Genomic DNA, 27,296 nt, shown 5'->3' on the forward strand with positions numbered 1-27,296 from the left:
GGTCGGATCAGGTTTGGGAGGTATGGAAATTTTAAAACGTGACGTCACTACCCTTTTTTGGGTAAGCAGAGTTCGCAAAATATCGTGCTTTGTTACAGCGGATTTAACAGTAGAAATATTCACGTTTAAGCGGGTTACGGATTCTCTTATAATAAAAATAAGTTCTTCTGATATATATTTGTTAAACCAACGTTACGGCTTATTATTCGGAAAGCCTTCGAATAGTAAGCTGAAACGTTGGTTTACCAAATATATACCAGAAGAATTTTTTTTATTATACTATGCCTGGTGCCCTGGTAGCAACAGCATATTTATGGATTTTTTTATGTTGGGCGCCGTTTGGAGCCGGGATTAGGCCAATGTAGTGCAAAAGGCTGTGATCACACAGAAAAGGAATTATAAAAACATTTTCAGAAAGTTAAATTCGTTTTTATTATTTATCAGGTTTAATTTGGCCAACATTGTAATTTAAATAGGGCAAAAAAATAGGGACATCATATGCTTAAATAAGGCAAGGCATGGACGGCGCTATTGGATAAAAAAAATCTTAGTTCTTAGGCAGGATCAGTGTCCAGTTTGTCCTCATTAAAATAATTAAAGCCTTCGGCAATGCAATATTCCCTTTCGTTTGGTGTCAGATCGTTATCTTCTTAAAACTCTCTCTTGTTAAGTAGGCTTTCTCAGATTTCTTGGTAGCTCAATCATAAACACGCAGTATTTCATTAGTTGTAAGCTCTAATTTTTATTGCACATGTAGTTTATCTCGTTAAGTGCACATTGGAGGCGCTCAGTTAGGCTACTCACATACAAAAAGTCATAAAAAGTAGTACATTTTATAAGACATATTTTCTCAACTTCGTCACTTTAATTTTAGTCTAGGCTACTACAGTGGCGTAGAATAGTCGAATCTAACAAAAATATTTTTTGTGGTATACCGTGCAGAACGAGAAGCATTTGCTTATTGAATATTGACAGCTATGCTGAAAAAGACCGGCTATGATTTAAGAGTAAGTTTGTCAAAATATTGAAGTATGAAAACATAAACCCAGGAATCCTCGTGCCACAAACAGGTCACAATAAAATCCATAGGCCTACCAAAGGGTGCCATTTTTGACTGTGGGAACAAGCTGTTAAATATTATAGGCTACCGGCCATGATTTAGTTTTTTCAGCATCAAGTGGTGCGTAACATACGATAAAATCAACTTACTTTATATTAAAAACAACACTAAGTTAATTAAAGTGGCCACCTAATTGTTGCTATTATGTTTGCTGTCTTTTTTCGGTGGTTATTTGCAGTTATCCCATTTCTTATTTCGATAATGTTGGTTATGTGTTAATTTTATGCCATCTTCAAGAAAACTGTTTACTGAATAATTTTACAAAATAACCAGTGTCTCGTTGTTTCTTTGGCACTTTTAATACCGGCAGTCAATGAAACACCAAAAACAAGTCGATGACGACGTCAAGCCACAGCCAGTAATACATAAAACAATCCGTTGTTTAAATGAATATATTCTTCATATGTCAAAAGTTTGACAAAAAGTCGAAGAGTAGCCTAATCGGACTAATTATGATTTTCAGAAAATATAAATAAATTGGCTAGGTGTAAAATTTTAGAGAAAACTCGCTATGTCCCCTAGATTGTTGCGTCTCAAGTCCAGCAAACTTTTGTAAGGCGTGGCAAGAAAAAAAGTTCGAGAATGGTGTAAGATTGTTACCAACCGGACCACTGTGGTATCCTGGATTGCCATTTCTAATTCCGAAGGGTGTCAAAAGATATTTTGGATTCTTAGGATTTTAATTTTTGCTCTATTGCAGGGGTCACCAAATTACAGCCCGTGGACCGGATCCCGTCAGAAGAGTTAATTCTACTGCGCTGTGACATCTTTACTTAATGAAAATATAGTACAGTTTAAATGACATCGGATACAATTTCAAACTAACTTTTAATAAAATTTTAAACTGAACCACAATTTTATTCAGTTTTTGCTAAATATAGTCATTGATGTTTGTTTATACACGGCCCTTAATGAAAAAAGTTGCTTCTTTGGTATGTTGCCTGTTTTAATAGAAATGTTAGTCGACGATTACATTGCATTGAATTAGGAAATATTTTCCTATATTTTGTATGGCATTAAACCAGGGTTGTCATATAAGGATTTTTCCTGAGTTATTAGGGAATTTAATGTCTAAATGTGCGTCTGGTTTGTGATTTTAGAATATAATTTAGTATAAAAAGTCTGCCTATAACTAAGCAATGGTGAAGGATCCCGCAGCTCTAATTAAAATATTATACAGTTGAAATTTTGTTGAATGTCATATAAAAGTATTTCATTTAAAAAAGTGTAATACCCAGCGACAATTTAAAAAAAGTGTAATACCCAGCGACAATTTTTGTTGAACAATTGTTTAACAATAAGAAATTAATATCCGGACTGCGTTGGTCAATCCTGACAGTAATCTGGTTACGACAATTAGTCCTTACAATTCGGGTGCGATAGACAGTCCTCGAACTGGCCTTTTATGAAAAAAATTGGATAGCCCTTGATAAGCTTTAAATTAGTTAGAAACAAAACCAACACATACGTGGCAGCACCACCTTTACATTAATGAATTTGACTTATTTGCCAGGTCAGAAAATAATTGCATTGATCATAATAAATTGCTGCAGATTTTGTGGTAACAAAAATTCAAATGTACATGTGAGGGAATAGTAGTATATGAAAGAATTTTATTACCACATTTGAGTTTAGATACAAAACATGATCATTGTACGAAGCCGTTGAAAATTTAAATGACCTACAAGGGTGTCATGACGCACAGTTTCTAGAACTTTCAAACTATACAATTGAAAAGTATATGACAAAACAGTCATCCGCGATAAACACATAAAAATATAAAGCGCTGAAACTGTATACAAAAAAAGAGGTGTTATTTTAAGAGAAGCTGTAAAAAGCACAAAATAGACATAAAGTTAGTACCAATCCAAATGATGAATAGAACAAATATATCATATTGCAGACCCCATATCCTTTATAGACACCAAAAACACACTGGATACATCCACAACCAATGAGTGACAATTCTTGTGCAATTTGCCCACCACTATGGGTGGATGAATGCCAAGGCCAAATTCTTGCTGAGGCAAGAGACCAAATGTGAAATCAATTATCTTAACCAGGGTCAATACTACTATTCCTTTTTAACGTTGGAGTACCATGGCAGGGTTATTCTTAATTACACCTGGTTTGAAAAGTGTTCTGGCTACACCAGTTTGAGATACCTCCCGAGACAACCTCGACAGTAAATGAAAAAAAAATCGTAAACCAATTAGCAAATATCCTAGATCAACCCAGCCCATTAATGCCAATTTATAACTAGTAGTGAAAATAGTTTTCTAACTTTTGTTTTACTTTTAAAACACTGTCAATAAAGCCTTTCTCCCCACAGTAATAATACTACATCTAAAATGGGTTACCTTAAATCTTCAAACTATTCTGGGCAAGAATGCTATGTTACATAACCTAAATTCATTAAAAAGTGTAGCGGTTTAAAACAGTATAACATTTAAGCAAATCATGGCCATTTAAACATTGGACTCATATCGTCCATACACTCTTTTGCGCTCAGCCAGTTCGGCAACCAATGTTTGACGTGTTGTTTCATAAGACATAACAATTTGTTCTAATTCTTTCTTCATCAGCATTGTTAACATTTCACTAAAACAATCAAGCTCTTGAACTTGAAACAGCTCCCAACGCAGCTTGCTGTCAAACCTAAAACAATAAACTTAAAATCATTAAAAAAGAATGGAGCGAAAAATAAATGGTATGCATTGTAAAGTTAAACTTGATGTATTACTTTAATTTGAGCTATAAATATTACAGCCATTACCTGTATCTAAGTTTAGAGATACATAGATTTTGACCTAAATCTAATGACACAAAAGTACAAAACAAAGAAAGGGCTACGACATAAGTCAACAACATGTTTTTACAGGTATTAAATTAAACCAAAAAATAGGTAAATTTAGTTTAGTATAATAAAGTTTGGATTGGCTTGATAATACAAAATGCTAAACGAAAAGATGCATGCAAATGCCTGATAGAAGTAACATAGATTCTAATAACTAAGACCACCGCATATCGTCCAGGGTGTCCCGCATATTGCCAGTGCAGGGTGATATGTTCCAAAAAAAAAAAATAATACACACTTGTATTTGTCCAGGTTCTGTGCATTCTACAAGTTTCACTAAGGTGGTTTCTAATCTGTATAGACCAGTCCACCTGATTTAAATCAGAATAACTATTATATTGAATATTTTATTTAAATATGAGCTAAATATTTAAATCTAGACTAACAAGTTGGAAAAAAACTTGTTTGTTCAATAACACGAGGCAAACTATAAATTTCAAATGACAAGGAACTCCAGAAAGCACTAGATTTCATATTTTTGTGATAAACTCAAGTAAAATGGATCAAAACTTTAAAAAATATGTACTTTGATTTACAGAGTAACAATATTTTAACTTGCTACAACCTCTGGGGTGCTTTGGAATAAACTTGCAACCAATGAGGAATTTCAGTTGTACTGAGATAAGGGTTTGCAGGGACAACTTGATTTAGTCTCCATGTGTCATATTGTTTACTAGGTTCAGCAGGTGGAAGTGGTTGTTTGTTTGATCCCACAGATTCCCTGTAACACAAATTTAAACAAACAAGCTTACATATGCTACATATATTAATATCGAAGCAACTGTGAATATATGCCACAACTTAAAAACAATTTTACCTAAATTAATTTAAACTTGACCTTTATTTGAAACCAGAGTTAAAAATCCCTTATATCCAAAATGAAAAACAACATTGACATGTTACTGTAACATGATTTTTGATTAGTTACTGTTACATGATTTTTGATATGAGAACTTAATATCAGCCTAGATTAATACAAATACTAACGACTAGTTATCTGTATTGGTGATTATGTTTGCAATTATAACTTTCTTCCACAACTTAAAGCTATGCCAAGGGATGTAATAGAATCACAGCTTTTAAATGTAGATTAACAAATCCAGAAAAATGTTTTTTTGAATAATTACTAGATTACGGGGGGAAAGGGATTAATCAAGCGTTGATATTGAACTGAAAATTGTACTTGCCAGTCGTGCGAGTATATACCAGCCAAATTCAAAAGCTTAATCCTGTGTAATCTATCATTTGACAACAAAACAGCAAATAATTGCAAAAAATTACTGTTTGTAATACAAAATATAAAATTACAGAAAGTATCCAGTGAAACTAAATCTCAGTAATGTAAAATCACAAGTTTCGTCTTGCATGAATTATGTCCTGCACTGTTTGGATTTTACATTGGACTTTCCTTAAACCAGGGTTAGGTTTTTACACCTAGATCTAGGTTGAATTTTTTGAATAAAAAAAGGTTTTCTTTTTATAAATAAGTGTTTTAAAATAGCTTTGTATCTACAGTATTTGATAAAGACATGTAAAAAAAAAACTTGACAAGATTTTCAGTGTTTTAATGCTAAAAATGGCTTTTCATGATTGTAAAAAAACTCAAGCAACAACAAAGCCGCATATTTTTTTGAAAATATATTAATTTGTTAAAAGGTAGTTCCTAGGTTTCCAATTAGGGAATAACTTGCTTTTTTTTCAATGACTTTTATTTTCTTTGAGAACAGGCATTTTATAAGCTAGCAGTGTTTGGAAAATTTATTTTGTGAGTTACATAGCTATTTTCATGTTGAATTGCTATATTTCTCAGCTAAATATACTATTCTTCAAACTATGTTGAAACTTAAAAGCATATTTCTCTAGTCAAATTTAATTTTGCAAGAAATCACTTAGTTAAAGAAAAAACATAGTTTAAACCAGCTGTTCCGAACATTTTCGTTTAAGCCGCCCTTTAAAAACTTATCAACCTCGCAGCAAGATAATGAATTCAATTTTTTCACTTTTAAGTTATATTTTTGTTGCTTACAAACACAGTGTTACAGGTGTGGGTGTTGCTCGTTTGTCAGTTTCTGCCCGAATACTAAAGTTATGCTCCTCAAACACCCAAATACCACTCTAAAAAAGTACAGGGTTTTGGCTTAAGCACTCGGGGTGAGTGCTGATTGACAACCACTCGCCCGACTGGCGAGTGGCTTCGGCGAGAAATTTTATAAGAATTTTACTTTTCTGTATTTATTGAATTGTTTGCATAAGAAAATTATAAGCAATTGCTGCAGTTTTCGGTAACAATAAGCTTGAATGCAAATCTCTGATATTCTTGTAAGCAGTGTTTTTTAAGACGTTTTAAGAGACCGAAACGGTCCACTGAACACTACGGTATTTTAAAAACTTCAGCTGAGAAATAGCAATTAGTCTACGTAAGTATCTTGTTGCGATCTCTTTAAGTTAATAGCGCAGCACAGAACCTCTGGTGCATATGGTGGTTAACTGTGCGAAAGAATGGTTTAGTTGTAAATTTACATTTTTTTTGTTATTATTTGCTGTTCAACCAGTAACTATAGTGTAAGTTTTGAATTTTGTTTCTAACGTGAGGCAACCTGCAGTGAAATGTCCTTCAAGCACATAAAACCAAAATACGAAAAAAAGAGCGCAAGCATTTAAAAAAAATGGAACAGAAAGGCCGTGGCTACTAAATTGTCAGTGTTATTTTTTTCACTAAAGACTGTAAAAAATAATTCGGCTAAAAACCATTGTTTAAAGCGTAAACTGCTTTATGGGTCGGTAATTTGTTCATCCATGCATGGAAATCAATGACCAGACTTTTATAAAAACTACTGTTTACGTATAGAAACCATAAGACAGGTTAACAATAACCCAGGAAATGATCGAGCTAGGACGGCAATTAGCAGACGGCGTGCCAAATTTTTTTATTTTTTTGGGTTATTTTGTCTTGGTGAGTGTTGATTGATAGCCGCTCGCCAGGCTGGCGAGTGTAAATTTTTTCTTAGGAACAACCCTGAAGTATAACGTGTTCAAACTATGATTGCTTGTAATATTTTAAACCGTAACATAACTTCAATTGCACTGAATTTCTTTTGGTGTTCCACAAGTTCCTAAGTTGAAAAAAGGTTGACAAACATTGAAATAGACCAGTGGTTAGAAAACTTTTTTGGTAGTGGCCCCAAAAAACAGCGAAAAATGTTAGTGAAACTTTCATTGTAAAAAGTTCCACGCCTTGACTAATTTCCACTTAGAGACTTTTCATGCGCAAACGACTATATTCACGTTTTCCCAGTGTATTAACTACCTTGCATGTTAATCAAAAAAATACATAAATCCTGTACCGAACTGCATCCACCAAAAAAAAACTTTTGAAAATGAAAATTGATAGTGCTAAAACTGCTGAAACAAACAAATTGTATTGCAAATTCAGCTTTGTTTGGCACTTTGTTCACAGATTTTCGGTATTTGTGCAAGATTTTAGGCATCTGCACAGGTAGTTCAAAAAAAATAGAGGAAACACCGGCTGTGCATGTGAGTACTTCATAGTTTACATTTGGAAGGTGAGAAGTGAGAAATACTTTCAGATAAAATAATAAATTTGTATTCTAGGTTTATTCTGGAAAATCTTTTTTTTGTTACTGGCAGGCCTGCGTATAAGTTGCACAAATATGAATATCCACTTTGCAAATTGGTCAAAAATTTAACCCCAATTTAAAATGTTCATTAATTTGGTTTAAATTGGTATTTTTTTTTGCTTCTATGAGAACAAATTGCTAAGCCAATCCTTGATATCTTCTAATTGCTTCCCATTTTTGAAACTTTTAGATATTGCACAAGAGGGTTGTTTTTTAAGATTAAAATTGTGTGGCTGTATTAAAGTTACTTCAAAAATTTGTGCTGTAACTAAGGCCAAATTTTTTTATCTCATCTTCTAGCATGTGTTCATTTTTGTGGCCTCACAAAACTTGGCGTGCCAAGTTTTTCAGAGTATAATATCTTTGGAAGTTATACCACTACTTATCGGAAATATTTGCCTTGTAATGGCTCAAGCAGATAAACACACAGTCAACATCTACTATTCATCTTGTAAGATAAAAAAATTTAACACATTCCTTTTATTTGCTTTTGTAATCCACAACACCCAAACTTTTAGTCAAACTTATCTACATTTATTAAGAGAAGAGCTATATTTATAAACCAAAAGTGTTTCAAAATAATCATGATAGTTTTTTTTGGTTTTAAAGCATACCTTGGGGCTAAAGGGTGTTCATATTGTGTAATCTTGCACACATGGTTTAAGTAATAAGTTCCATATTTAGTTGATGTAACTTTTTCCCAACCAGGTGGCAAGCTATCAGATGTAAGGGGATGTGTCCAATGAGTTGTGTTAGTGTTGTGATCAACATAGTAATGATGGCCATTTATTGTCCAATCCACTGTCCAACCAGGAGGAAGGTTTGCTTCAGTATCAACAGAGGCTGGATTTGGTGAATCTCTGGTCTGTTGAACTACAAAACCAGTAAAAATCATGTTTATGTACATTGACACAATTCATTTGTAGTATTTTACTTCCAACTGCATTCCCAGGCATGTTTTTAAAACACTGTGCACTGTGCACATGGCTGACTGGTTCACACTCAAACATTAGCAGATTTATCATAAAATGGATAAATAATGCTGCTTGTTGGTTCACATGTAAGCTCAGGGACACCAGAAACCCTTTGTGAAGTGCCAAAGTTAACATATTAATACAGAAACAGAATTACACCTCAATACATATGTCACAAAACATACTAAGCATGTTCACTTTTAAGCATCATATATCAAAGTTTAATATATACAACAAGACATAATTCAAACATACACATATAGGTAGGCTGCAACAGCTTTAACCTTGCACATTTGTATATAACAGTTACTTTTGACCAAGCATAACAATTCTGTTTACATGCATATTTAGGCCGGATTTGAATCTGTTTTGTTCTTTGGTTTCTCTGATTCTGGCACTGAATCAGATGAGAATCTCTCTATCCTTAATCTGTCCAACAAAGTAGCTTTTTCAATCCGTTTTGCGGTTTAAACCATTTTATCTTTATGTGGTACTGGTTTGCAAGGTTAATGGCGTCGGAAAATTATTATTATTTAGATCATAATAAGTATGTAGTAGGCAATATCATAGCATATAGATAAATGGTTCCATGGGTAAAAAATACTTGTATACGGTTTGATAGGCAGTCGAACAAGTCAGCTATGACTTGTAGCCGGGTGGCATTACATTGAAAAGTCAATAATAATAATTATTTATTTTACCAATAAAGTAAAACTAATTATATAGCAGGGTAATTAAAAATATACGGCCCGAGACCTTTGTGTGGCTCGTGAAACCAGTTAAAACAAAAATATAAATTTTGGCCAGAGGGCACCCTTGACACACCCACACACACAGGTGCAACGAGTTCACTTTTTCTACAAATTAAAATTTTTTGGTGTTATAGTACCACCTTTTTTAACCCCTAAAATCGCTCCAATAAACACATTATATACCAGTTTAATAGCACCTGGTAAATACAACTTCAATAAACACAATAATTTACGGAATCCTGGTGCTAAACTCAGAAAAAGTGTTGGTATTTATCGCCACCACCACCTAGTCACTGCTTGTTACAGTTGTTTCATTTGGCAGTTCACCTGTCACCGACTCAAGTAATCTCAAACAGGCCTGATAACAAAGAGATATTTTATTGTTGTAAAGTTCATTAGCGTTAAGCTGGTCAAGAGATCTTCACCGCAGGTTGCTTTACTGAACATTTTTGTTAGCCTCAAACTCCAAAAGGAGTGCAGTTGTAACAGGCAGAGTCATTGCACGCTTTATACAATTGGAGGATTCAAATTACAAAAATCACCAAGTTTGTTGATAAGCATAGTTAATTTTGCGGACAACAAAATGCAACATTCTGTGATTGATACATCACAGAGGCTGTACTGACATGGCAATTCCATGGCGCTTTGCATGCAATTGAAATCACATGACTGGAATGCCTCAACCAGGTGTTAATTAGGAGCCATATAGTTGGCATGCACATAGGTGCCGAACGTGGGTGTGCAGAGCGTTTTTGGATGCCCTGTTTTTTTTGGTGGGTGTCAAAACGCCATGGAATTTGACTAAGTCGCACTTGGAATTAGTGTGCAATTTCCACTTAAAAGATTATATCGAAGATACGCTATACCGGTTGATGTGTGAAACCTACAGTGTGGGACAGTTTTTGTTAGCAGATATATAAACCGAAGTACTAAACTCGCCAAATACGACCAGCCTATGTATAACATAAAGCCTGCAATCTTTTTACAAGCTGGCCATGAGGCGGTTCCCCATATATTTTTAAGGTATTTTAACAACGTAAAGCCTATAGGCTGATGAGTTCTGTTGGATTAAAACCTCTTCTGGTAAAATGGGCGTTAACCTATCAACGGAGCCTAAAACCGACAGAACTGTCAACCTGTTTTTTACTTTTTTTGATATGCCATTTTACACGCTGCTTCGTGTGACGAAAACACGAAACATTCCTAAATCTTAAAAATCGCTATCAAGCTCCATCGCTCATAAAGAAAAAAAAGTTTGCATAAGCTTCCAATCGCAACCAACATGAAACAAATTTGCCATTTAGAACTTTAAAGATAACGCAACAATGAAGCCTATGTGAAAATAAAACTTTCAGGCAATTAAAAAATAATACGGATAGGTCGACCACAAAAAATTTCGCGCTCGCTATGCTCGCCAGATTTGCAGGTATGTTACTACATTGGCAGCAAGAATAACTAAAAGCTTCACCATTCAGTATTGGGAATATAATAATCGTGTATCAGGGAAATATTATATTGTTCACTGACAGAGATCATTATGTTGCTCTTCATCATTTTAGAGCACGCATTTGCCATTTGTAACAACGAAAATTACAGAGACACATTACGCATTATTTTAATGATAAAACACGGAAGTGCTGAATCGGTTTTCCAAGATTTGTTACATTTTGTTGGTGATTATTGCTGATAGCTGACACATTTTTTACTGATTAAAAAAAACGCCCTGGAATTTTGAAAGTTTGGTGCCTATGGGCATGCAATATGATGAAGGCATTGGAAAACTTTCATTAACTTGGCTAAAAATGTGATCTGTTAAGCAATAAAATAATTTGCTGCAAAAAAATTCCAGAAGTAAATGCTATCAGTTATATTGCTTGGCAGTTATGCCATGTGTAAACTCACTGAATATTGATATGAGGTCTACTCCTAATAAATATGGCATATTTTATCAAGATGCCAACGGTGCCCTATACTGCCAGAAAATTGCCTTCAGGGAAATTATGAATTTTGCGTACCTTTCTTAGAAATATCCGTTAACCCAACAATATCTAATTGACACATAATGCGTATATAAATCTAAGTAATTGGTCGCCTGAAATTAATTGACCCTACAGGCCTTGAAGAAAACTGTCAACTTGCATATATAATAATACAATGCAGGAGAAAACTTGCACATTAAAATGGTGTGATATAAAATCTATTTTAGCCGTTCCAATCATGCACTATAATCAGAAATGGTTTAGAAGGGTTCGCTTAGAAGGTCATATCGTCTGTTAAACTCAAGCAACATAATATAAACATTGGAATAGCAAAATGCTGGTAAAATTGTGCAAACCTGAACTTTGAATTACAAATCTGATAAATCTTTCCTCAAAAAAATATATGTTTAATTTATATTCAATACATTTGAAAGGCAATGCTGTTTCGTAAAATAATAGTCAAATTAAAGTGAGCTTGAAATTTGTTAGATTACAAAATAACATACCAATAAATTTGCTACTCATTGCAGGTTGATCCAACCGCTCTTGGCTTCTTACAAGCACTGGATTAGAATACATGTGATTTGAATTGTGTCCTGAATTATCCAATGGTGAAGCAAGTGACATCATTGGATTAACTTGAGATGATTGGGGAGGAATGAGTGTCTAATAGATTTAGTAAGCATAAAGACACATTTTTAAATATGGCTAAGGTAACAATTAGTAATACAAGAACTATAGTATTCTTTAATACTATATTTACACATATTCAAATAGATTTTTAAAATTAAAAAAGTGGTAATAATTACTTTAGGCTCTATCGTAAGGGATTTATTAGGCATCAAGTGTTCAAAAGGCTGGATTTGTAAAGCATGCCAAAAAGGCAGTTAATTTGTGAATAAATGTTTAACGTCAAATTACCACATTTTTGTTTGACTAACTACTACAACAAAGGAATGATAAACGCACAAAAGTTATTTTAAAGGTTACCCACAACATTCCACTTTTAATTAACTGGCCATTTGTTCACATTCTAATTTCTGATTTTAATAGCCATAGTAGTATATTATAACTTGCTTGCAATCTTTTTGTGTATTTGAAAAACTAAAAGGTTTGGTTGTTTAGAGCGAACAACAACTTTGACAATTCAACCAAACTAGGATTGATAAATAGTTTGAAGTACCACCAATTCAAGTGACTTTTATTGTTGTTTTTGCATGGGATTTTTTGATGAAAAGTTAGTGGCGGACAAGAAAAGTTACGGGTGATTCGATTTGTTCACCCAGGTAAGTGGATAAACACACTGTCTTGCCATTTTAGAACAATGTAGATGCACGAAAAAGAAAGGTTGGTCGAGTGAATTGTGTAAAAAGTATTTTTAGGGAAGTTTGCGAGTGGCTAGCCAATGTTTTTTTATGAGTGTAATTTATTCTGGGCAGTGATGATTGGTAGACAACAGGCATGCAGAGTCGATTCAGGGCTCAGGACTAGCCGGTTTATTCTGCTGAAGTTGGAACTCAATTAATATGACAGAAAACTACCAGGGCTCGGGACTAGCCGGTTTATTCTGCTTAAGTTGGAACTCAATTAATATGACAGAAAACTACCAGCGTCCGGCGTCAGCATGCGCAGTAACAATTTTGAAAAATTTGAAACTAAATAATAAAGGTGGAAAACCTACCTGATCCACAAGAAATTAGTGCATTTCCAAGCAAAAAGGTTTACGACAATTAGGGCATCGAAGGGCAGAAAAGCCTGACTTTTAGACCTTGAGGTCGTGGCAATGCACTAATTCAGCCTTTTAGGTTAACTCCCTGTAATAATGAATTTAAAATATTCGCTGAAAATTCACAAAAAATAAAAAAAAATGTGAGATAAAATTAACAACATATGACCCACCCAAACCCAAACGATAACCCGAACCCTAATCCAAATATGTGGTAATGTAATATTTCTTGAACATTGGTAAAAAGCCCAAACTCGAGTGGGCATAAGATAATTTTCTCGTCCAGGGTATTATAGGATTGTTACGGCACAAATTGATGTTTTGGACCTAAAGCGTTTATGTAATTATTAAATCAACGCAAATCATTAGGGTTAGGGTAATGGTTAGCGTCTCGGTTCTGGTGGGTCAAGTAGTATTAAACTTAATTTTCTTATGCAGATTTGTTAAGTCGAATTATTGAATTGTCCAAGACCTCAAAGTCTAAAGGTCAGACTTTTTTAGACCTTTTTGCTTAGAACTGCAAGAAAAAGGGAATGCCGTATATCCACCCTATTTTAGTTCTGTTGAGTGGAAGCCAGGCACAGGACAGGACCCCTTGGAAATAGTGCCGTATCCAGGGGGTTTGTACCCCCGCCCTCCTTTTCGGAAGTGATATTATCATTTTTTGTTCATTTTTGTCAGGGTTTAACTTACCGACCAAAGCGGCAATGTTTTAAATGTAATTGGGTCCGCGGACTCCGCGTCTCAAGCTAATGCAAAACCAAAATCAAACACAAAACGCCGTTTTTAGTCTCTTGTTTGACCTACCTTAGACAGAGGATATGTTTTTTCTTTCGCCTTATGTTATTCATTCAGGTAGGCTGATTGGCAAGTGTGCATTCGATAAATGACAACGCTAAGTCAAGCCTTCTTTCTTTTTTCTCACTAAAAACATCAAGTTTGGCACACCTTATGTTTCTTGCTGTTCGCTGTCTGCGCTAATATCAAATGTTGGTGTAACAACGACATTTTTTTAACTGAAGCAGATTCTCTTAAAAGGTGGCCTAAGTGTCATGTTACCACACAGGGTAATAACAGTTCGTCGTTCAACATAAGTTACTCAAGTTTTCCTTTTAAGTGCATTTTTTGCACACTTTTTTACAAAAAAAAAGTGCGCATTTTTTTCAGATTTTCAATGGGCAATCATGTAGCCCATGTGATCATCATTTTTGGAAGGGAATTTAGGTATGTAAACAAATGAGTTGAATTTTTTATAGGTAAATACCAGCAAAAAAAGTGTCCAAATAAGTTGTTTTAAGCTAGGTGCATACCAAAGTATCTGAATTGGCTTTTCTAAGCTACAGGCACAAAAAAGTGCTCAATTTATTTTTTCGAGCTCCTACATACATTAGAGTGCTTAAATTATTCTTTTAAGCTAAGTACAACCAAACAAGGGAAGAAATTAGTCATTCTTTTAAGCAACATACAAACAAAAAACTTTACGCATTGATTTTTGCTAATGCGCAAAAAAAAAAACGGTTTCGTCACATGAGCATAGTCACTACAACACAACTAATAGGTTGTGTTGTAATATCTAATAGTATTTTCAGCTGTTTTCAGTCCTATACATTTCTGTCTATGTGTTCAGGATGGATATTAAAATAAAATCCCCCTTTGCCAGTCGGGCGAGTGTCTAAAAATATCACACAATAATTGCTTACTAAATATCTGTAGTTTACAAAGACTGATTAAAGTGTTTAACAAACCTTCCAGGCTTCCATCATGCCAAGTTCACTCTCGATGTCTATATGGCTTGTGCTACTAATTGTTAGCAAGATGCGTTTTTTAACTGCAATTTTGATCTCTTTTCATTTTTAAAAGCAGATTATATTTGCTTAACTGCATGCAGCTATAGGGGACAATAAAGACCAATTAAAGTCACTCTTTTGAGAGTGTTCAAATTTGGACTCCAGCAATGAGAACGAGATAAGAACAACACCAATGTAAGAATAAAACACAATTCAGAATAAGGCCAAAATAGGACTAATACCTTATAGTATTACTACCGTCTAAATCGGAATAAGTCCTAAATCCGTCAGAATAAGACCTAAAGGGTCAGAATCAGGCCTACACAACACTTTAACTAACCCCAAACCCCACCCCTAAGTACATCACTAACTCCCCTAATAATTTCAACACTAACCCATTTTCTAACCCCACCCATTACCTACCAATAACCCCAAACAGGACCAAAAATCTGTTTCCAAAACAGCGGCGCACTAACGGTGCCGGTCAGACTATGGCGTCCAAACCTTGGCACCAAAACAGCCGATGCCAGACCGATGGCTCCCGATCGTCCCATACCCTCTACCCACAGGTTCTGGCGTTATTATGGCCATTTAGGTCTTCTTCCGATGAATTTAGGCCTTATTCCGATGAATTTAGGCCTTATTCCGATTGATTGAGGACTTATACCAATGAACTTAGTCTTTATTCAGATGAATTTAGTCTTTATTGCGATGAATTTAGGACTAATTCCGATGAATTTAGGCTTTATTCCGATTTATTTAGGCTTTATTCTGATGAATTTAGACCTTATTCTGATGAATTTAGGTCTTATTCAGACGATTTTGATCTTATGCTGTACTGGATATTACTGCGTATTTGGCTGTATTATGTCGTTGGTCTTAATACTATGGTTTTATAGATTTTTTGCTTTAGGTATTTTTGCTTTTTAGGCCTTATTGTGTGTTCAAAAAGATTTAACCCTCAACACAAAATCTTTATGAACCTTTAAGCTTGACCATGGTTTGGCAACTTTTTTCCAGGAGCGTATCAAAGCCAAACTTTAAATGTCTCGGCGTCCCGTATTAAAATTTAACTGACAATTTATTTGTTTATCACTAAAAATGGATCTAATTAAAATAGGATGGCTGGTAAATGAATGAAGATATACAAAATTAAGAAAACTTATATTGTCTATAGATTCAGGGTATGCATGACACCTTTAGGATGAAAAAATTCCCTCAAAACGCAGCTCACCAGATACATAAGAATCGCAAAGCGCAAAAAATTGCATTTTTTTAGAGTTACCTTAAAACAAAGAGATTAACAATCTCTTGTCCAGCTAGTAAAAAGGCTAAATAATTTACATTGGTGAGCCATATTTTGCGGCTCACAGTTCGTCAGTTTAAATATCTTCAGGTGCGAATGGACACTTCCCACACTGTAAGTTTCCCACATTATTTTAGTGTATCTTAACTTTGCAACTGACGACATATATTAATTATAGTTTTTCCAGAAATGGAGTTTTCACACTAATTGTGAGTGTAATTAGATCAAATTCTTAGGGCATTTGATGCCCTGCCAGAAAGTCAGGATGTCTAAAAGCGCTCATAAAGTATGTCTAGCTTCACCAGCACTATTTTAAGCCAAGTTCTGCAAATAACCTTATTGGATTAGGCCAGGGATGGCATTCGTCTAAAAACCTTGAATTACCAACCCAAACAATAACACTTATAACGACGCATCAGCAAAGTTTCGCATAAAATTATCACATATCATATTTAAATATACAGTATGACCCACTTGTGCATTTTGTAAGGATAAGGTTGTGTTTGTGAAAAAGGTTTGCCATCCCTGGATTAGGCCTTATGGGTTTTTAAGAAGGTGCTAGACGCCCCCTTTTTAAGAAAGTGCTAGTTGCTCTTTCTCGTCCAATGTACATATAGATAAATATTTATTACAAACGTCCTGGGCCAAGCAATAATAGATTTTTCTCTTCTGTGTAGGGATGTTCAAAGTAGAATCCCAGGGTATTCTAGAACTTTAAGTTTTGAATTTAGAATAACAAATTCAGAATATTGAATCCTAATATATTTTTATTAAATTGATTAATCTTGATTTTGTTTGGGGGAGGGATTAATCTTAATATACCCAACAAGGCCCACCAGAAACAGCAATAAATTGCAAAACAATTTGCTAACATGTGTGTATTATAATAAAAAAATAATCTCCTAACTGTTTAACATTCTTAACAACTGTCATTTGAAGCAATTGTGTGTAACCGTAATAAATGTCCAGACTGTTGCCGAACTTAATATTTTTCCAATATATATAGTAAGTACAATGCAACACTACACAATAAACTCTTGAGCAATTCTGTCCTGTTTTTTTTTAAATATTGTTGTACGTCAGTTATACTTTTCTACTAACGTAATATGTTCTGCTGTTGCGCAATTTGTCCAAGGCTGGAGCGTTTTATGAGGTAATGTTACTTTTGCAACTTAAGGCATTTAAGGAAATTGCGAACTTTGCACCTGTCATTACACGTTGGCGCTCGCCCAATAACGCTTGATTGATACCTAATCATTAGGCAAAGGTTATCAAGATATGCAAAGTAATTGGTCGCCCAAAAAATGTTGACACTGCACTACAATGCTGACACTGCACACTAAAATTAGATTAGCATTTAAAAAATGTTTTTGAAAATGCATTGTATTTATACGATATCACATTCCATACTTTGTGCCAGAAACAATCTGCTCGAGCAATTTATCAAGGTTTATGGTTGTTTTGGTCTAGTCCTGTCAATGTTGCTTAAAGAACGCTCTTTTAAAAATTGACAGATAACACGATAGACCAGGTGAAATGTGATCAAAGTGTTGGTCACACCTGTTTACAGCTTTACTGATTTAATCACAGTGTCGAATGCACTGCGCACCTATTTTCCCATTGCCAACCACTTCGCAAAACAATGATGCCTTCGTCGCACCCTATTCTGCTGTAGCCTAAACAGCAGTAACCTTGTACTGCTGTTTACTGCTAAAATGTTGTCAGCTACTGTATCCTGGTACAGCAGCCAAAACTGCTGCCTAAACTGCTGTACCACTGCCCTACCTATCACACCACTTAAAAGTAAAATTCTAAGACTTGTAGGCCTAGCTACCTTTTCATTTATGATGTCATTAAATCTCGTCGCAAAAGCATAATTTTAGAATATTATTCAACACCGGTTACCAGACGAAATACTTTTTTGTGCCATTCTGAAAAACGTACGTAGCACGTTGTTTAGCAGGGAAAAGCCAGTGTTTGGCATATAGATTGTTTATTAGTTTAAAAAGTACTTAATTTCGATTGAACTGTTGTATATTTGCAGTTTTACTTGATTTGGCAAGTACTTCTTTATTTAGTTTAAAAAAGCAATCATGATAGTCGCTATTCCTGTTTATAGACAGGTATGACATTCGCATGGACATAACGAGGATGTACTAGGCCAGGGGCAGGCAACGTACAGCCCGAAACCCGGCCCGCGATGGAATTTTGAGCGGCCCGCAGGCAGTTTCTGGTCTTACATGATAATGTGGCCCGCAGAACATTCTGCCGCAATCCCCCACTACTTTGTGATTACTATGTCAAATAATAGTGATTGTTAGTTACTCTTTAGTTCTGTGTTCTGGGTTAAAACTAGAGGCCATAAGATCGAAAATAGCCATAAGATCGAAATAAAAACAACATCAGTTGTAATACTGTCTAAATCGGAAAAAGTCATAAACCCGTCGTAGTAACGACCTAAATCACGGCTATAATACATTTTGCCTAAGCATCATTAACCCTGATAACTACCTAACCATCACTAACCCTGATAACTACAACCATAACCCATTTTCTAACCCCACACAGGGCCAGAAATCAGGTGCCAAAACAAAAGCGCCATCGCCCAAACATCAACACCAAAACGGCCGATGCCATACCCAGGGCTCCAGATCGTCCCATACCCTCGTCCTACAGTTTCAGGCGTTATTGTGGCCTTTAAGGCCTTATTCCGAAGAATTTATGACTTGAATCGACAGATTTATGTCTTTTATTTAGACGATTAAGTTCTTATTTTGTGGTGGTATTGCTGCGTATTTGGCTTTGTTATGTCATTGGTGTTATACTATGGTATTATTGATTTTTCTGCTTTAGGTATTGTTGCTTTGTTTCCAAATTAGATTTACAATCAATATTTTCCCTTGGATTTTCCCAAAAAACGTAAAGTTGCGAATTTAAGAACTTTTTCACCCAAATCGGCAAGAAAGCAGTATGTTTGCTGTGCAATGAAAGTGTTGCCGTGTTTAAAGAGTACAACATTAACCGTCATTATGCGACAAAACATGTAGGCCCTAGCAGTACAATTACTATGTCGATCAGGAATCCGGCCCGCCAAGTACTTCATCGCCGACTGGAGTTCCCCTGTACTAGGCCATGCTGTTTCATCCAAGGCATAAACTATAGTTTTAGCTATTTTATCTACGTAAACGCAAAAAATTTAAGGTTGTGTCTCTCAAGCATATCTATTCAGCCAAGAGGTATTATGCAAACTGTGGCACGTTGCACTTCACTGTGGGGCCATTCAGTGTCAATTCACACAGTCAAGAAATTCAACCTCTCCGGTTTTCTTTAAATTTTACACACCTTTTCACTATCCTATATAATGAACACCTGGAAAATTTAAGCAGAATTTGTTGAGAAATGCGAGAGGTATAAAGCTTTTAGTTTTGGGGGGTCTGCCGAGGGGACGCAATTTTTCTATTTTAGACCATGTTTTACACCCTATTACTGCTAAACTAAATAAGCCCAAATTTCAACCCAATTTTTTTACAGGTGATAGTACTTCTACCAAACATTACAAAAAAACATAGTTTACATTGTCACTCTAAAAGGTCAAAGGTCATAGACATCCAACGATAGCCTTCAGAGCACTCAGCTATTTTCTCTAATTTTAAAACCTCGCCAAGACCCCATTTTTGATTGGATTTGGCTAAAATGAGTTCAAATGTTGTTTATAGGATTCTCTCTGAACTGCAAAAATTTCAGTACAACATATTTAAGGGGTTTGGAGATAATTATTGTGAAACATGGGTTGAAATGAAAAAAAAAGCGGGGTCCTTTTAATACCCCGGTTACCCATGACCCCAGAGAAAATTTGTCCACATATTTACTAAGATATGGCAAGTCTACCATGCAAAATTAATTCATGGTTCTCAATGTTTTCTGATAGAAATTCTGTGTCCAATTTGGACAAAAAAGCGAAAAATAACAAATGAAAAAAAAAATGTATTTGTATTTTGTGTTTTTAACAATTGTTGCCTCACAAAAAAAGTGTTATACTTGTGACTGTAATGTACAACTTGATAACTGGAGTATTTTTCTATTTTTTGCCATATAACTGTATAATTTACAAAAAAGTCATGCATTTCTCCCCATGCACACTGCCCCATTTGTTGTGCTATGTAAAACCTTATTTTCTCATTTATTGTGCTATGTAAAACCTTATTTTCGGAAATGGCAATGAATTTAAACCTAGCAGCAAACTATAACTCAATTTTATACAATTCAAAAATGTTAAATAATAACTTGATTGTGACATAGATGCTGACATAATTACATTTGGCAAGAGTTTTGCTAAATTAAGCTAATGGGGGTGTGGACCAAAAGTTTGAGAACCCCTAAATGAGAGGTGGTCAATTTTTTAGTTTAAATACAATATATTGTTAAATGTTATAAACAGTTAGACGAACACACCAGTTTTTTATCCTTCATAATAAGTTTAATCAATAGGCTTATATTAATAGAACAAAATTAACTCAGCATCTAAAAGTCTGGATGACTTTATTAAATCAGTGTGTGACCCTTTTCTTGCTTTGAAGACCCATTGCTTCATTAGAAATTCATAATAAAGATACTTGAAACAAAATAAACTGAATTTAGCTGATGATGAAGTTGTAATATTACTTGATTTCGCTGAGTTGTCCAAGATGCCGTGTAATGGTTCCATTTGGACATAGCTAAATCTGATGGGATTGGTGGAACCACTAAAAGATTTTTTTGCATGTGCAACCAACAAACAAATTTTTACACCACAATATATTTTCCAATATGGGCACAAGATCTCAGTTCTGGGATTTAATATATTTGGCTTTCCTCAACTAAAATTAAAGACCTCAACACAAAATTTGAATTGGAAAAGTGATATGCATGGTGTAAAACAATAACAGGCACAAGATCACATCATAGCTTCATTCCACAATCATGTCAGTCTTTAAAAATGCGTTGACTGTCAGATGATATTTCTTTTGCAAGGTCAATCACAACTGCCGAAAAATGATACAAATGTAGGCCAATATGTGGCTTTTAGATTTGATTCTGATTGATAAAATTTGGTCGTTGGTTTCTGCTTGAAGACCTACACATGCAGCTAATATTTTGGTGGTTCCACTAAGTCTATTACATGGACTTTTCCCATGAGAATTACCAAGAAGAAATGCCACCCAGTTTCAGTTCCAAAATCCATCGAATGATTGCAAAAATACTTTTTTGTGGGTTTTGTATTGTAAAGCATCACCATAATTGAAAAAGATCCTTTTTTTCCGATAACCAAGTGATTTGATAATAATTGGAATTATTTGGTCAATGAATGCATGCACTGTGCTTGTTAAATGTTTCAAATAATCTGATATTGCAAGCAAGCTTTTTGAAGTTGAAGCTCCATATTTTTTGTAGTATATTTCAAAAGGGTGAAGGATTGTTGAGTGATTACTATCGAACCCCTACACCACGCGATCTTGGACAATAAATGAGTAGTTCTCAGCAATATCAAGTAATATTACGACTTCATCAACAGCTAAATTATGTTTAATTTGTTTCAAGTAACTTGATTGTGATTAACTAATGAAGTGATGAGTCTTCGAAGCGAAAAAGGTGTCACACAATGGTTCAATAAAGTCATCTAGGCTTTTCAGATGCTCAGTTAAGTTTGTTTGATCACTATAAGGCTATTGCTTGAACCTTATTATAAAAGGTATAACTCTGATGTCTTCATCCAACTGTTTATAACATTAAACAATATATATATTGTATTTAAACTAAAAATTTGACAACCTGTATTTAGGGGTTCTCAAATTTTTGTGCCGCACCCCCATTGGCTTAGTTTTTCAAAACTCTTGCCCAGTCCCATTTTGGCAATGTAATTATGTCAGCATCTATATCACAATCAAGATGTTTATTGTTTCACAATTTTAAATAGTATAAAAGTGAGTTTTAGTTTGCTAGTGTAAATTCTTTGCCATTACAGAAAATAAGGTTTTACATAGCACAAGGAATGTGGCAGCGTGCCTGGCAAGAAATGCATGAATTTTTTAAAAATTATACAGTAATATGGCAAAAAATAGAAAAAGTCCAGTTATTAAGTTGTACACTTGTACATTACAGTTATCAAGTATAACACTTGTGTTTTGTGAGGTAACAATAGTGAAAAACAGAAATACAAATACATTTTAATTTTTTTTGTAATTTTTTGCAGTTTTGTCCAAATTTGACACAGAATTTCTATCAGAAAACATTGAGAACTATGAATTAATTTTGCATGATAGACTTGTCATATCTTAGTAAATATGTGGACAAAATTTCAGTGCAAATTTTCATTGGGGTCATGGGTAACCGGAATAATAAAAGGACCCCACTTTTTGCTTTTTTTCGTTTCAACCCAGGTTTCACAATGAATATCTCCCAACCCCTTCAATATTTTGTACTGAAATTTTAACAACATTTCAACCCATTTTTAGCCAATTGCAATTAAAAATGGGGTCTTGACGAGGTTTCAAAATTAGGGAAAATTTTAGCCGAGTGCTCGGAAAGGCCAACTTTGAATGTCATTGACCTTTTAGAGTGACAATGTAAACTATGTTGTTTTTTTAATATTTGGTAGAAGTACTATCACCTGTAAAAAAATTGGGTTGTTACCTTATTTAGTTTAGCAGTAATAGGGCGTCAAACTTGGTCCAAAATAGAAAAATTGCACCCCTTGGCAGACCCCCCCCAAACTAAAAGCTTCATAACTCTGGCGTTTGTCAACAAATTACGCTCAAATTTGCAGGTGTTCATTATATAGAATAGTGAAAAGGTGTGTAAAATTCAAGGAAAATCGGAGAGGTTGAATTTCTTGACTGTGTGAATTGACATGGAATGGCCCTGTATGACTTTAACTTCGGCAAACAATTTCTATTAACTTGGATTATAACACACCAGTATTTTTTTATTAAAAATTTATCCCAATTCAAAATAATTTTTTTTTTCCAATTTTAAGAATGTTTTTCTCACTTTTCAATCTGATTTTGAGCTGCACGGGCAGCTTGACTCGATGACCGAAAGGTCCTTTCGCTGTCCTTGTGTTATTCTTTAAGTTATTTTGTTTTTCGATGTTTGCAAACAAGCACAAAAATAAATTGATTCTGAATCTGCATGTGTTCACTGAGTTCACCCCAAAACGGCTTATCTATGTAACAGTGTTAAAGTAAGAAAAGTAGACATGTGCACCACTAGTCCCCCAGGCTGTACTTCAGCATACCCCATATGTATTTCTTTATGTCACAAACAAATTACTTCTTAACCCTTTAATGCCGCTTGTCGCCAATTTGCGACACATCACAACCTAAACCTATTCACTGCGATAACATATACTTATTGCCGTAATTCCTGTTGCCATGAATTCTACACAAACTGAACTCCCGTTTAGCGCCGTTCAATAACTCTGTCTGAATCTTATATGGGGAAACCCCGACCGCGTTTTAGCCTGATTTCGTCTGACAAGTAATTTGGTGAAAGCACATTTTCAGGTGTTTAAAAGTCAAAGATTCGGCGAGCATCTTTAGTTCTAAAAATATGTATGTGTTTGTATAGAGCAGTGTTTCTTAAAGTGGTGAATGGTTCACCCCAGGGTGAATTGCAGGGGTGAACCAACCAAAAGGGGTGAATAAGGGTGAACGAAAGTTCAGGAACATCCTATAGTCACTAGTAAACAACTTTCTAAAGTAAATCGACTACTGAACTGTTGTCTTTTGGTGTTTTTTTGCTTATTGTAATAGTTAAGTTGGTTTGCACTGAGAGTATAAGTTAGGCCTACCATATGTCCTCTTTTAGGAGGATTTGTCCCCTTTTCTTTAGAAAACTGAATGGTCCTCCGAGGACGCTCAAAAATGTCCAAATGTCCTCTTTTTTTGCATTTCGAGTTAGTTGCTTATACTTTTAACAAGACTTTTAGACGAGAGGTTGTATTTATTTCCAAAAAATACTTAAGCCATGAAAGATGCTGAATTGCTGGTTTAAAAAGGTTTCTAGGGGGGCTCCAAGCAATTCGTTGCGAATTTGCACCATTAGGCATTGTTGGAAATAAATTAAAAGACATGCAAATTTTTATTTTAGAGTAAAAGAAAGTGATTCATAAGCGAAATAAAATGGGAAAAGTAGAAACATAGAGTAAAATATTTTAGTGGCTGATGATAAGTTGACAACATGGTGGGATTTAGACTTTGCTGGAAATATATAAATTATGGAAATTGAGTGGGAAAAAATGGGTTAGAATAAGAAGAATATATGTAAGTTTCTGTATTATAATCACCAAAACAAATTTACCTGCGAATAAATTCACTTATTTTATGTTTTTAGCAAATAAAAAAACCTTATTTTTTGGAAAAAACTTCTCCAAATACAAACAATGACGTAGGAGAGTGTGACGAAAGTGCGTTCAGTGACAGCAATAATCCATATTATGCACCAACTAGGCCTAGTATTTCACTTCACCGCTTTGCCAACATTTTCATTTTGCCCCACTTTCCCCTATTTATAGCCTCGAATTCCTGATGTCGCGAATTGGCGACAAACACATTTTACATAAAAAACAAAAAGTTTTTTTGTTTTTTTTCTTCAAGTTAGGGCCAAACCAGTGTAAGGAGGAAAAAAACATTTTTTTAGCCTATAGAAACAAATTCAGGCAACAAAAGGTTAATTAATAGTCTTGTTTGTCGCCTAAACATGGCAAGGTTGATAAATTCCTTTGACGAACACATCATTTAAGTTTTGGGGCATGACCAAAAAACCAAAGAATTTATGCCAAAAATGACCAAAAGGCTGGCAAGATTCTGCCAGCCTGGTTGACCTTAAGTAACCTTGTAGCGCATTTTGTTTGTCCAAGGGAATGTTACTTTTGCAACTTAATGCATTTAAGGAAATTGGAACTCCCCTGGCAAATTGGAACTCACACGCCCAATAACGATTGATTGACACTTGATTAATAGGTAAAGCTTATCGCAAGACGCTAAGTAATCTGTGCCCAAAAAACAATGACACTGCACTACAAGGCTACATTTAAAGTAAGCACAATAATTTTTTCGCCACTGCTACCGGCCTTTATCTAAACTTGCCATTCGTATATGTACAATCAGGCACAACCATCGGTGGTAAAAAATTACATTATATTGGTTCCAATTACCCAAATAAACGTCAGAATTGGATACATATCCCATTTGGATTCGGATCCAAAGATTCAATATTCAACTTTGAGCATCCCTACACATTAGTCAAAAAGGTAACTGACACACAACATGTTTTAAAAAACAGGAACGAATTGCTGAAGAGCTTAAAAGAGTTCATTGCATAGTATTGCATTGTAATCACTATATTGTAAAAATATTAAAAAAAGTTTTGGCAACAACCCTGGAGAATGTATTACAGTTAACACAACTGCTTCAAATGACAGTTGTTAAGAATGTTAGACATTACAAAGATTATTGTTTTATTACAATATACACAAGTTAGCAACTCGTTTTAGGATTTGTTTCTGTGACTGTTGGCCCGGTAGAGTATTTTAAGGTTGATCCCTCCCCCAAGCAAAATGGAGGTTAAATATATAATTTAATAAAACTATACTAGGATTCGATATTCTGGATTCGTTATTCTAGATTTGAAACCTAAAATTATAGAATCCCATTGGACTCTACTTTGAACATCCTTACTGCTTACACATAACTATTTCCCCCTGCAACCATAGATTGTTGTAATGTTTAACGCAATATTAAATGTGTAAGACTTTTCTACAGAGTTGCTACATTGGTCAATTTGATGTTGTAATTAAGAGTTATGTATTATAAGAGATTTAACCAAATAATTAGTTGAAGTTAGACATAATTTGTCATGGATCAAGAAAAATATACAGCATGCGACTTAAGAGTCCACATTATAATCAATGAATATGATATTTAATAAGGGCCTGTAGTCTTATATTATTTGCCCACACTTGCTTAACATGGTGATTATAAAAAAAACTGTACAAGTTTAAAAACAATATAATAGTTGAATATATACCTGAGGAAAATGACCACTACTTCTGTCTGCAACTTGATGAGTGGCTGGTGGAGTCGTTTGTTGATAGGAATTAAGGGATTCCATTGATCTTCTTATGTTAACATGCACTCCATAATTCTGAGATGTCATCTCTATATTTTTGGACTCATTATTCGAAACACTGATGCTTGGATTTGATTTAATTTGCTGAACATTGTGCTTGGGTACAAAATTTTCATTTACATTAGATCGGTGATGATACATAGTACCCTGCTGTTGCTGTTGGCTAGATACTTTTGGCACTGACTTGCTAATTACTGTTCCTGAAGAGTTTGGAATTGGGAATGATCTTGGTTTAATATAATTGTGGCCAATATATTCCACAGTTTCCATGTTTGTGTTTGTTGGCTGTGGGACTGATTGGAACCTTGGGTGAGGATGATGTTGATAAATTTGATTCTCAGTTGTAGTGTGCTGGTTGGTGTGTTCCACAACGGCTGGAATACTCCGAACAGACAAGCTATTGTCAAATCCAACACCTCTTGAGCTAAATTCATTTACCCTTGTAGCATAGTTCAGTGATGGCATCGATCCAGTATGTATTGGCTTACCAACAGCATGTGGCACAATTTTTTTGTTGGAATGCAAAGGATTTAACCCAATTGGGCCACCAACTAGTCTTTCATTATATTTGACATATCCAAGATCCAAAGGTCCAACATTGCTAGATGATTGAATTGGAGGTTGTATCGTATTGCTTATGCCAACAACTGAAACGTTTTGTGTAGAATTAGTCCGTTTTTGTATTGTAGGGCCATGTCTGATAATACCAGGATTGGTAGTGGTTCCTTAAAATAAATGTATATATGTATCCAATAAATGTATCTCAGCAGTAGTACATTAAACATAACAAAATAAAGGTACCTTTAACAAATTTTGAAGTGTCTTTCTTGACATATTTACCAGGTAAAGGAACCACTAACTTTGTTTTTACCTTTTTACCAAATAAAGGCATTTGGTAATTTTAAAAACACACAATCGAGACAATAAGGCTTATCTTCTATTCCTCAGTAAAATACTTCTAAAGACACAAAAAAACGTTTTTCTTCTAAA

At 34.6% G+C, this 27,296-nt stretch overlaps 1 protein-coding gene across 2 annotated transcripts; it reads right to left on the minus strand.

Moving 5' to 3' along the window:
• Positions 1 to 1,471: 1,471 nt before the first annotated feature.
• Positions 1,472 to 27,254, minus strand: LOC146168283 (uncharacterized). 2 transcript variants are annotated; one of them, XM_083383319.1, is made up of 6 exons: positions 27,108 to 27,254; positions 26,205 to 27,031; positions 11,842 to 11,986; positions 8,230 to 8,473; positions 4,543 to 4,698; positions 1,472 to 3,778 (listed from the first exon to the last, which is right to left on the minus strand). In XM_083383319.1, exons 1-6 carry the CDS (start codon positions 27,196 to 27,198, stop codon positions 3,589 to 3,591), a joined length of 1,653 nt encoding a protein of 550 aa, XP_083239445.1. In that variant the 5' UTR covers positions 27,199 to 27,254; the 3' UTR covers positions 1,472 to 3,588. The 2 variants fall into 2 exon arrangements, with proteins under 2 accessions (XP_083239445.1, XP_083239444.1); XM_083383318.1 differs by having other exon boundaries at positions 8,230 to 8,488; positions 11,827 to 11,986.
• Positions 27,255 to 27,296: the final 42 nt, after the last annotated feature.

This window comes from Ascidiella aspersa, chromosome 1, assembly GCF_963924565.1.
Source record: "Ascidiella aspersa chromosome 1, kaAscAspe10.2, whole genome shotgun sequence".
Classification (NCBI taxonomy): domain Eukaryota; kingdom Metazoa; phylum Chordata; class Ascidiacea; order Phlebobranchia; family Ascidiidae; genus Ascidiella; species Ascidiella aspersa.